We start from the raw sequence: 13426 nt of genomic DNA on the forward strand, positions 1-13426 counted from the left end.
ATACCAAAGGTCCGGAGAAGAGACTGAGAGAATAGTGCCTTTTGGTTGTAGCAGCATTGCATTAAAGAACCTTGTCAACCAACAAACACATCTGTGTTCTTTTTAAGGGAAAATGAGAAGAGACTGACATCCTCTCCTTTTATCACTCAGCTGTGATGGATCCCCCCGTGCATTACACCGAGCACACAGACTTGGACCTGGGAGAGGTGGATGGGTGAAGAGAGAGAACAAGAGAGAGTGAGAGAAAGACTGAAGAGAAATGAAGAAATGACTGCTGCATATGACAGGCTTTCCTATCTCTTGTGTGTTGGAGCCAACATTACAATCTGCTGCAGGCCTCCCTCTGCTCTTCCTTGTTCTGCTCTGAGGGAATGGGTCTGCTGCTCTGAGTAGAGATAGAGGTACTGGCCTTTTCCTTTCTACGGTTTGTAGAATGCCACTCTACTGTTTCTAGACTGCTGCTAGTGCTGCTGCCCACTGCCTTTCCCTGAGCCTCAGCTCCCAGTGTGGGCAGCAACTGTGTGTGTTGTTCACAATATTTCTTTCCGCCTTTTCTCCGTCTCGGCCAGTCCAAGTGGAACATTTATTACAGAGTGAAAGAGAGAGCGCGCAGTCTGACCTTGAAGCTGTGTAGATGCTTGGAAGCTCACTGCCCACTGTGCTGGACTGGAGTTGGACTCACTCGTCAATACTGCTTTATCCCTGGGGGGAAACCAACACATACACACACTAAACACACTCTCTCAAAGAAACCCTTGAAAGCAGAAAGCACCTTGTTCTTCAGACTGTTTGTTTTGAGGGGGTTAGAAGCCTCGTGTGTATGTGTGTGAAACAAACAATCGACCTTGAGGAGTGTATGTGTGAGAGTATTGTGTGTGTTAATAGTCCTTTTCTAATTAAGCTTGCAGACTGCATTGAGACGGACGATCAGACTGGGCGCCCCTTTCTCTCTCCCTCTTCCCACTTAGGCCCCATTGTGATCATTAATGTCTATCGCGAAACTGCCCATCAATTATGGAGTAGTGAAGTCTCCACAGAAGTAGTGACTGTGGGGAACAGATAGACGGACAGAAGGACGGACAGAGAAAGAGTGAAGAGGGGGATATAGAAAACAGTTGTAAGCACCAACTGTACATGCTCTCTCTACTGAGCACAGCCTCAGTGGAGATGTGAGATAGAGAGGGAGTTGTGTGCCCTTTGTTGAACAGATGAATGAGAGAGGAGCAGAGAGGAGCGTAGAGGCAACACTGTGCTTCACAGAAAGAGAGCTAGGGAAGAGAGGGAGGGAGGGACGAGAGAAGTGAGCTCGCAAAACCGCTGTCACCCTAGTTACATCGAGCTGCACCGACTTCCACAGGCAACAAATCCAGGACAGAGGGAATGTAGCGTGGCCTCGTTGAGAAGAACAGAGAACAACCACTGCTGCGGAGCCTTTCGTTTTCAGGAGGGATCTTTTGGAAGTCACACTAGAGTGTTAATCAGGGAGGGACACTGTCTAAGCGATACTAAAAGTCAAAAGGGGGGACTGTTTAGCGTGTTTCACTTCAAGACTGCCGAGGCATGAGGCAAGCAGACCATCTGAAAGAGAGGAGAGGTATTTATTCCCTCTATGGACGGTGACACGTCTAGTTCACAGAGTAAGGTCTGAATGAATCCTGCTGGACAAGAGGAGAGAGGGAAGAAACTATGAGCTAACTCACCCTCAGTGTCCACCCCTGAAAAGTGCCTGCTCACCGCCCTATCCTGGCGCAGAGGACCATCTCTCGATCTGTACCCCAACCCCAGAGGAAAGGGTGTTTCGGCACCCCTAAAGAGAGGTGAAACTCTCTGGATATAGACTCTACTGTGTGACTCTACAGCAGCAGAAACATGGATGACTCCAGTATTCTGAGACGCAGGGGTCTGCAGGTAAGAAGTGTTCCCAGCCGACCACCAATCATCAACAAGCACCCTCACATCCACATGTGACCAGAGTGTTGGTTTGTTGTGTTTGTGTACTGACGCCAGGCATTGCGTAGGCTATACAGTATGTATTACCTTCTCTCCTTAGTACTACTGTGCTGTTGAAGTACTGCCTACTTGTTATTAGTCGTACTGTGCTTCCTGGAAGTGGCTGTGATAGTGTTTAATAGAAGTGATACTGTGTAGTGCGATCAGCCTGCTTGATGCAGACAGACAGAAACAGTAGAGGGAGGCCAGGGCAGCAGCAGCCAGTGGTGTCAGCATTATTCACTCCCCAAATCTTCAACAGCACAAATCCCTGGCAGAGAGAAGCTTTACAGACCAGGCTCAGAATCAGGAGTGAATTAGACAGGAATATCCTTCTCCGCCAGGCAACCCTCAATCCACGTACAGCTCAACTCATAGAGTGGACTAGACTGTTATTGTACAGTCAGAGATAATACTACTCAGAGTACACTATGTGCCTTCAGTGTGATGTGCTGCTAAATATTTAGGATTCTTAATTTTAAGAATGAAAGCAGGTAGAATGAGGGCATTGGCTGAACTGATTCATACAGTCCATAACAGACCCTGTCAGACCCATATACTTTCTGTCTGTGCTATGACTGTGCTGACTGTCCATATACTGCCTTAGGCCATGTGTCCAGGCGTGTGTGTGTGAGAAGAGCTCTTCTGTCAGGCCGGCTCTGGGTGTGACCCTCCTCTGCCCTGCAGTGACACACACACACACACATTTTTTCTATCTCACTCTTTCTGTCACACACAAACACTTTCTTACTTCATATCACACACACAGAGACGGGGCACACACTCCATCCAGTGCTGTTTTCACCCAGCAGTAGTTTAGTTGTGCAACATCTTCCTCAAACCCTGACTGACTGTTGGAATAGTTGCAGGCTGACGACAGTCGAGATTATTAATACAATACGGTGTCTTTATAGGAACTAGTCAGATCACTCTTCACAGCATGTTGTAGTGGGACATTCTGATGTTGTAACAGCAAACAGGTTGATCTGGTTACCCATAGGGTGACACTTCTTCCTGACTCAGTCTGCTTAAAGAAAGGCATGTGTAATAAAGAGGACAGGACAGCAGAGTGTCTCGGTGAGGCCCTGTAAAAGCAGCCTGATATTTAGGAGGACAGATTGCTTAATGGGCCACAGATTGCGGAATGGGTCACCCCCTGGGTTGCAGTTGGAAACGGATTGATCTGAAAAGATGACCTCAGCTCAGACTCTTTGTTTTTGTGTGTGAGTGGAATATGTGCCTTGGGTTCTTTCTTTACGTTTCAGTGTGCGTTTGTGAGTAACTTTGTGTGTGTTTGTATCATTTCAAGTTTCACGTTTTATTGTCACGTGCACAAGTACAGTGAAATGCCTTTCTTGCAAGTTCTTTCCCAACAATGCAGTAATCAATATCAGAAATAAAAATAGCATACTTTAAAATAACGTAAAGTAGAACAAAAACAAATCCGAAATATAAATAAGAAGAACACGAGAAAGTAAGTAAGTTATATACAGGGTTAGTTCCAGGGTCAGTGACAATACCATATGTGACTTGCTCCATCATTATCGCATTTTGAATATAGGAGATCCTAAGCTTCAAAACGATGTATAACTTACAGTTGAAGTCAGAAGTTTACATACACTTAGGTTGGAGTCATTAAAACTCGTTTTTCAACCACTCCACACGTCTTGTTAACAAACTATAGTTTTAGCAAGTCGATTAGGACATCTACTTTGTGCATGACACAAGAAATTATTCCAAGAATTGTTTACAGACAGATTATTTCACTTATAATTCACTGTATCACAATTCCAGTGGGTCAGAAGTTTACATACACTAAGTTGACTGTGCCTTTAAACAGCTTGGAAAATTCCAGAAAATGATGTCATGGCTTTAGAAGCTTCTGATAGGCTAATTGTCATCATTTGAGTCAATTGGATGTGTACCTGTGGGTGTATTTCAAGGCCTACCTTCAAACTCATGGGAAAATCAAAAGACATCAACCAATACCTCAGAAAAAAATGTGTAGACCTCCACAAGTCTGGTTCATCCTTGGGAGCAATTTCCAAACGCCTGAAGGTACCACGTTAATCTGTACAAACAATAGTACGCAAGTATAAACACCATGGGACCACACAGCCATCATACCGCTCAGGAAGAAGACGCGTTCTGTCTCCTAGAGATGAACATACTTTCGTGTGAAAAGTGCAAATCAATCCCAGAACAACAGCAAAGGACCTTGTGAAGATGCTGGAGGAAACAGGTACAAAAGTATCTATATCCACAGTAAAACAAGTCCTATATCGACATAACCTGAAAGGCCGCTCAGCAAGGAAGAAACCACTGCTCCAAAACTGCCATAAAAAAGCCAGACTACGGTTTGCAACTGCACATGGGGACAAAGATCGTACTTTTTGGAGAAATGTCCTCTGGTCTGATGAAACAAAAATGGAACTGTTTGCCCATAATGACCATCGTTATGTGTGGAGGAAAAAGGGGGTAGCTTGCAAGCCGAAGAACCCCATCCCAACCGTGAAGCACGGGGGTGGCAGCATCATGCTGTGGGGGTGCTTTGCTGGGAGGGACTGCTGGGAGGGACTGGTGCACTTCACAAAATAGATGGCATCATGAGGAAGGAAAATTATGTGGATATATTGAAGCAACATCTCAAGACATCAGTCAGGAAGTTAAAGATTGGTCGCAAATGGGTCTTCCAAATGGACAATGACCCCAAGCATACTTCCAAAGTTGTGGCAAAATGGCTTAAGGACAAAAAAGTCAAGGTATTGGAGTTGCCATCACAAAGCCCTGACCTCAAACCTATAGAAAATATGTGGACAGAACTGAAAAAGCGTGTGCGAGCAAGGAGGCCTACAAACCTGACTCAGTTACACCAGCTCTGTCAGGAGGAATGGGCCAAAATTCACCCAACTTATTGTGGGAAGCTTGTGGAAGGCTACCCGAAACGTTTGACCCAAGTTAAACAATTTAAAGGCAATGCTACCAAATACTAATTAAGTGTATGTAAACTTCTGACCCACTGGGAAAGTGATGAAAGAAATAAAAGCTGAAATAAATAATTCTCTCCACTATTGTTCTGACATTTCACATTCTTAAAATAAAGTGGTGATCCTAACTGACCTAAGATTTTACTAGGATTAAATGTCAGGAATTGTGAAAAACTGAGTTTAAAAGTATTTGGCTAAGGTGTATGTAAACTTCCGACTTCAACTGTATCAGCTCTATAAATGTTGCTCTGTAGAGCTAGTTATAACGTAGGTATCCCTGATCAGCTGTTCAGAGATAATCACCCCCAAAGTTTGTCAGTTTTCAGCGTGCCGCTGTTTGCATTCTGCCCGTCACGACGCAATTTGTAGTAGTGCTGTAGAAGACATCATGTCTGTTATTTGGAATAACGTGTAGCTTGTTTGTTACTAATTTAACAGTTTAACAGGATAATGTGCTAGCTAGCTGGTTAATGTCTAAAAACGAGATTATGGGTGTCCTAAACAGCTACAGTAGTTAGCTAGCTTGTCAGTTGACTGTTAGCTAGCTAAGGACTCATTTTGAAAGTTTGATCTTATCATTTGTCTTTAAAAGTCTACTTACACATTAATTTCAACATTGAAACTAATTGGAATGGTTTGAAAACATGTTGTTCGAGTGAATTTTGTTTTAATCTAAAAACGGACCATATCAATATTTTTGATGACATTTGCATTTGTTATAGTAATTAGCTAGCATGACAAGTGACTGATTTTAATAGAGCATGTCACATATTTACAATGTGCAACGATACTAGAGTTCTAAGAGTAGATACAGTGAGTGAAAAAGTATTTGATCCCCTGCTGATTTTGTACGTTTGCCCACTGACAAAGCCATGATCAGTCTATACTTTTAATGGTAGGTTTATTTGAACAGTGAGAGATAGAATAACAACAAAAAAATCCAGAAAAACGCATGTCAAAAATGTTATCAATTGATTTTGCATTTTAATGAGGGAAATAAGTATTTGACCCCTCTGCAAAACATGACTTAGTACTTGGTGGCAAAACCCTTGTTGGCAATCACAGAGGTCAGACATTTCTTGTAGTTGGCCACCAGGTTTGCACACATCTCAGGAGGGATTTTGTCCCACTCCTCTTTGCAGATCTTCTCCAAGTCATTAAGGTTTTGAGAATGACGTTTGGCAACTCAAACCTTCAGTTCCCTCCACAGATTTTCTATGGGATTAAGGTCTGGAGACTGGCTAGGCCACTCCAGGACCTTAATGTGCTTCTTCTTGAGCCACTCCTTTGTTGCCCTTGGCAGTTTTTTGGGTCATTGTCATGCTGGAATACTCATCCACAACCCATTTTCAATGCCCTGGCTGAGGGAAGGAGGTTCTCACCCAAGATTTGACGGTACATGGCCCCGTCCATCGTCCCTTTGATGCGGTGAAGTTGTCCTGTCCCCTTAGCAGAAAAACACCCCCAAACCATAATGTTTCCACCTCCATGTTTGACGGTGGGGATGGTGTTCTTGGGGTCATAGGCAGCATTCCTCCTCCTCCAAACACGGCGAGTTGAGTTGATGCCAAAGAGCTCGATTTTGGTCTCATCTGACCATCTCTGAATCATTCAGATGTTCATTGGCAAACTTCAGACAGGCCTGTATATGTGCTTTCTTGAGCAGGGGGACCTTGCGGGCGCTGCAGGATTTCAATCCTTCACGGCGTAGTGTGTTACCAATTGTTTTCTTGGTGACTATGGTCCCAGCTGCCTTGAGATCATTGACAAGATCCTCCCGTGTAGTTCTGGGCTGATTCCTCACCGTTCTCCTGATCATTGCAACTCCACGAGGTGAGATCTTGCATGGTGCCCCAGGCCGAGGGAGATTGACAGTTATTTTGTGTTTCTTTCATTTGTGAATAATTGCACCAACTGTTGTCACCTTCTCACCAAGCTGCTTGGTGATGGTCTTGTAGCCCATTCCAGCCTTGTGTAGGTCTACAATCTTGTCCCTAACATCCTTGGAGAGCTCTTTGGTCTTGGCCATGGTGGAGAGTTTGGAATCTGATTGATTGATTGCTTCTATGGACAGGTGTCTTTTATACAGGTAACAAGCTGAGATTAGAGCACTCCTTTAAGAGTGTGCTCCTAATCTCAGCTCAGACCTGTATAAAAGACACCTGGGAGCCAGAAATCTTTCTGATTGAGAGGGGGTCAAATACTTATTTCCCTCATTAAAATGCAAATCAATTTATAAAATGTTTGACATGCGTTTTTCTGGATTGTTTTGTTGTTATTCTGTCTCTCACTGTTAAAATAAACCTACCATTAAAATTCTAGACTGATCATGTCTTTGTCAGTGGGCAAACGTACAAAATCAGCAGGGGATCAAAAAAAAAATTCCCTCACTGTATGAACACTGCCTTCAGAAGGTATTCACACCCATTGACTTTTCCACATTTTGTTGTTACAGCCTGAATTTAAAATTGATTAAATTGAGATTGTTTTGTCACTGGCCTACACACAACACCCCATAATGTCAAATTAAATATGAAAAGCTGAAATGTCTTGAGTCAAGTATTCAACCCCTTTGTTATGGCAAGTCTAAATAAGTTCAGGAGCAAATATTTGCTTAACAAGTCAGATAATAAGTTGCTTGGACTTTTTAACACAATTTTGGAATGACTACCTCATCTCTGTACCCCACACATACAATTATCTGTAAGGTTCCGCAGTCGAGCAGTGAATTTCAAACACAGATGAAACCACAAAGAGCATGGAGGTTTAACAATACCTTGCAAAGAAGGGCACCTATTGGTAGATGGGTAAAAATATAAAAAAGCAGACAGTGAATATCCTGTTGACCATCGTGAAGTTATTAATTACACTTTGGATGGTGGATGGTGTATCAATACACCCAGTCACTGCAAAGATACAGGCGTCCTTCCTAACAGTTGCCGGAGAGCAAGGAAAGCGCTCAGTGATTTCACAATGAGGCCAATGGTGACTTTAAAACAGTTACAGAGTTTAAAGGCTGTGATAGGAGAAAACTGCGGATGGATCATCAACAATGTAGTTACTCCACAATACTAACCTAAATGACAGAGTGAAAAGAAGGAAGCCTGTACAGAATAAAAATATTCCAAAAACGTGCATCCTGTTTGCAAAAGGCACTAAAGTAAAACTGCAAAACGTGGCAAAGAAATTAACTTTATGTCCTGAACATAGAGCGTTATGCTTGGGGTAAATCCAACACAGCACATCACTGAGTACCACTCTTAATATTTTCAAGCATGGTGGTGGCAGCATCATGTAATGGGTATGCTTGTCATCGGCAAGGATTAGGACATTTTCTATGATAAAAATAAATGGAATAGAGCTAAGCACAGGCAAAATCCTAGAGCAAAACCTGGTTCAGTCTGCTTTCTAACAGATACTGGGAGACAAGTTCACCTTTCGGCCCTGGCTCTGGGGACTCTTGTATGTTGAGCCAGGGTGTTAGTTTCTTTGTGTAGTGTCTATGTTTCGTTTTCTAGGTTATGTTCTAGGTTATGTGGTTCTATGTTGACCGGGGTGGTTCTCAATCAGAGGCAACGAGAATCAGCTGTTGCTTGTTGTCTCTGATTGGGAACCATACTTAGGCAGCCTGTTGTGCACTTGTGTTTTGTGGGATCTTGTTCCGTGTTGGTTTGTGTTCATGACCGAGGACTTCACGTTTCGTTTTGTTGTTTTTGTATCGTGTTGCTAGTACACTATTAAAGAGATGTGCATATCACGCTGCGCCTTGGTCCAATCATTATGACGATCGTGACACCGCCTAAGTGTTTTTTTCGGGTCCAGACTAAAAATGTATACAAAAATATGAAGATCATTTTCGGAATGGAAAAACGTTTTCAGTGTAAACTTAAACGACTAAAACCAGATATAGAGTATGTAGAAAAGATCATGGACGTACAGTACCAATCAAAAGGTTGGACACACCTACTCATTCAAGGGTTTTTCTTTTATTTTTACTATTTTCTACATTGTAGAATAATAGTGAAGACATCAAAACTATGAAATAACACATATAGAATCATGTAGTAAACAAAAAAAGTGTTAAACAAATCAAAATATATTTTATATTTGAGATTCTTCAAAGTAGCCACCCTTTGCCTTGATGACAGCTTTGCACACTCTTGGCATTCTCTCAACCAGCTTCATGAGGTAGTCTCTCCTGGAATGCATTTCAATTAACAGGTGTGCCTTGTTAAAAGTTAATTTGTGGAATTTCTTTCTTTCTTAATGTGTTTGAGCCAATCAGTTGTGTTGTGACAAGGTAGGAGTGGTATACAGAATATATCCCTATTTGGTAAAAGATCGAGTCCATATTATGGCAAGAACAGCTCAAACAAAGAGAAACGACAGTCCATCACTACTTTAAGACATGAAGGTCAGTCAATCCGGAAATGTCAATAACTTTGAAAGTGCAGTCGCAAAAACCATCAAGCGCTATGATGAAACTGGCTCTCATGAGGGACCACCACAGGAAAGGGAAGACCCAGAGTTACCTCTGCTGCAGAGGATAAGTTCATTAGAGTTACCAGCCTCAGAAATTGCAGCCCAAATAAATGCTTCACAGAGTTCAAGTAACAGACACATCTCAACATCAACTGTTCAGAGGAGACTGTGTGAATCAGGGCCTTCATGGTTAAATTTCTGCAAAGAAACCACTACTAAAGGACACCAATAAGAAGAAGAGACTTGCTTGGGCCAAGAAACATGAGCAATGGACATTAGACTGGTGGGAAATCTGTCCTTTGGTCTGATGAGTCCTAATGTCAGATTTTTGGTTCCAACCGCCGTGTCTTTGTGAGAGCATGAGAGCAGATGAACGGATGATCTCCGTGTGTGTGGTTCCCACCATGAAGCATGGAGGAGGAGGTGTGATGGTGTGGGGGTGCTTTGCTGGTGACACTGTCTGTGATTTATTTAAAATTCAAGGCACACTTAACCAGCATGGCTACTACATCATTATGCAGCGATATGCCATCCCATCTGGCTTGCGCTTAGTGGGACTATCATTTGTTTTTCAACATGACAATGACCCAAAACACACCTCCAGGCTGTATATGGGCTATTTGACCAAGACGGACAGTGATGGTGCTGCATTAGATGACCTGGCCTCCACAATCACCCGACCTCAACCCAATTGAGATGGTTTGGGATGAGTTGGACCGCAGAGTGAAGGAAAAGCAGCCAACAAGTGCTTAGCATATGTGGGAACTCCTTCAAGACTGTAAAAGCATTCCTCATGAAGCTGGTTGAGAGAATGCCAATAGTGTATAAAGCTGTCATCAAGGCAAAGGGTGGCTACTTTGAAGAATGTAAAATATAAGATATATTTTGATTTGTTTAACACTTTTTTGTTTACTACTTGATTCTAAATGTGTTATTTCATAGTTTTGATGTCTTCACTATTATTCTACAATGAGAAAATAGAAGAAAAAAATAGAAAAACCCTTGGAATGAGTAGGGTGTCCAAACTTTTGACCGGTACTGTATATATTTTTAATAAGATCATCTTTGAGAACTAACAATCACCAAAATAAAAAGTTAGACAGTCAAATTTTAGGTTGGCGACCGCGACCACTTTACCACGCCCATGGCCACTCCCCACCACACCAATTACTCAAACCCATTTTGATCCAGAAAACAGAGTTTTCATAAAAAAGTAATTGTTTAAATGGCTAAATAATTTTACAGTGCACCATGGGTAGATTGCAGCTATGATACCTGAAATACTGAGCATCCTGAAGTGTTTTTTTATTTTTATTATCAGAAATTATTCTGTTGTTGGATTGTTTAGCTAGCTAGCTGGTTAGCTAGCTCTCCTTGGAATACGTTGCTAACCCTAGCTAAGTAGCTGTCCATAGTTAATGAACTTGTTTTCTCCAAAGGTATGTTGGTTTGCTAAGTTGGCTATATAACAAATATAACTCATCTGCTGTCGACATACCAGAGTCTCCTTCCTGTGTCAGCAGGGGTAGTCTGTGTTTAATTTCATTGTGCATTAAAACACAGTTTGAGATCATGTGAAGGGGTTTTTCTAGTGGTTTGAAAGGGGAATTGGGCTTCCCGAGAAAAATTTAGACAGAGGTTGCAACAGTTACCAATGGGGGATGGGGTTTTAGCGAAGGGTCATTGACCGGATCATTTTTCTGTCAGGCAGAAGAGTTAACAATTAAGGCAGAGAGGGGTTGAGTATCATCGCCTTTTTGTTTTGGTTGTATCTTTCCTCCTTTGTCTAGACAGACAGACAGATAGATGGACAGTCAAACAGAGGGGGTTGATCAGGAAAAAGCTTCAAAGTGTCAGTGTGAGCTCAGGTGCAGAGAGAGATGAGAAGGAGGAGGCTGGGAGGGGGGAGGAGGGGAGAGCCACAGGGGCATCTTACTCTTTTTGATGGTGCTGGCTGGCAGGGCAGGGCAGGTTGGTAAATGGTTCTCCTGCTTCACTGGGTTTGTAGCACGAAGACACAGGGGGAGGTAGTGGGGGTGGAGTGGAGGGGGATTGTACCTGCAGGGTGGAGGGAATGAGAAGAGAGGGGGAGGGGAGTGAAGGGAGCTGGGAGGCAGGAGGTGGAGAGATAAAAGATGGAGAGGGAGGAGGTGAGAGCAAGAGGGTTGTTTTTATTGTGGAGTTGGCTGACTGAATGACTGAAGGGGAGCATTTGAGCCCTGTTAGGCTGGCAGGTAGTTTAACGGTTAGCGTTGGGCCAGTAAACAAATTATCACTAATTCGAAAACTGAGCCAACAAGGTGGTAAATCTGTCAATGTGCCCTTGAGCAAAGCACTTAACCCCAATTGATCCATGATCACCGTTGATAATGGCAGATCCCTGGCTGTGATCCCACTCTCCAAAGTTGTCTCAGGGAGAGTTGGGAGATTGGGATATGCAAAAAGCAAATTTTCAATTCACAGCGTATTAATACACACGTACATGTGTGAAATAGGACATATATAAGCACCCAACAAATTATAGGCTTTTAGTCATGCTCTGCTCCATTGCTGGCCTGGTTATTAACCAGCCTGCTGTTAAAGACCGACCCAGAACCTGTTAGCTGATACCCCAGACAAAGCACTGGGCTCCTGTATATTAAACATTGACTCAGACGGTGAAACATTGACTAGCTAAACTAACATTACAAAGCGACCCTCACCAACCCTCTACAGCCGACGGGCAGTCGTCAGTCTCTCACCGTCTCTACACGATATCATCCATAGTGCTTAGTGACCAACATACTGTGCCATTTTAAAGTATTTGCCCCTTTCTGATTTTCTCTATTTTTGCATATTTTTGACACTGCATGTTATCAGATCTTCAACCAAAACCTAATATTAGATAAAGTGAACCTGGCTGAACAAATAAATAGAAATCAACTCACATTTTATTTGTCAGATGCTTTGTAAACAACACAGGTGTTGACTAACAGTGAAATGCTTAATTACGGACCCTTCCCAACAATGCAGAGGGAAACGAAAATTGAAAAATAATAGAAAAGTCAAACACATAATAATAAAAGTAATAATGAGTACACAATGAGTAATGGAACTTTACCTATATACACAGGGGTACCAGTACTGAGTTGATGTGCAGGGGTACGAGGTGGTTGAGGTAGATATGTACACATAACTAGGATTAAAGTGACAGATAATAAACAGTAGCAGCAGAGCGAATGTGATGAGACAAAGAAGTTAGTGCAAAAAGGATGCAGATAGCCAGGTAGCTATTTGGTTAACTATTTAACTTACTATTTAGCAGTCTTATGGCTTGGGGGTAGAAGCTGTTCAGGAGCCTTTTGGTCCCAGACTTGGCACTGCGCTACCATTTGCTGTGCGGTAGCAGAGAGAACAGTCTATGACAATTTTGAGGGCCTTCCTCTGAACCTTCGCTTGGTATAGAAGTCCTGGATGGCAGGGGAGCTCGGCCCCAGTGATGTACTGGGCCATTTGTCGCACTACCCTTCTTAGCTTAGTGATGAGCTTGGAGGGACTATGGTGTTGGAAGCGTAGCTGTAGTCATTGAACAGCATTCTCATGTAGGTGTTCCCTTTGTCCAGGTGGGAAAGGGCATTGTAGAGGGCAATAGAGATGGTGTCATCGGGCTGATCTGTTGAGGCGATATGCGTATTGGAGTGGGTCCAGGGTGTCTGGGATGATGGAGTTGATGTGACCCATGACCAGCCTTTCAAAGCATTTCCCATGGCTACAGATGTGCATTTCATTGGGTATTGCATAACTTTGTTTATTAAATAAATGAAACATTTTGGTTATTTGTTCCACTCGGGTTCAATTTATGTAATATTATCGCTTATTGTGAAGATGTGATAACATTCAGTGTCAAAAAATTGGAGAAAATCAGATGTTCTTTTTCCAGCTTGTTCTCTTATGTTTTGCAAGGCCTTCCATCACCAGTTCTCGATTGC

General features: G+C 42.7%; 1 protein-coding gene across 1 annotated transcript in view; it reads left to right on the plus strand.

Annotated features, from left to right (window-relative positions):
- Positions 1-1752: 1752 nt before the first annotated feature.
- Positions 1753-13426, plus strand: part of LOC121540426 (microtubule-associated serine/threonine-protein kinase 2-like) — a 166115-nt gene continuing 154441 nt past the window's right edge. Inside the window, exon 1 of the mRNA XM_041849287.2 lies at positions 1753-1908. Coding sequence (XP_041705221.2) covers positions 1870-1908 — 39 coding nt within the window. The 5' untranslated portion in view covers positions 1753-1869. The remainder of the gene's footprint in view (positions 1909-13426) is intronic.

This window comes from Coregonus clupeaformis, chromosome 26 (assembly GCF_020615455.1).
Source record: "Coregonus clupeaformis isolate EN_2021a chromosome 26, ASM2061545v1, whole genome shotgun sequence".
In the NCBI taxonomy this organism is placed as follows: Eukaryota; Metazoa; Chordata; class Actinopteri; order Salmoniformes; family Salmonidae; genus Coregonus; species Coregonus clupeaformis.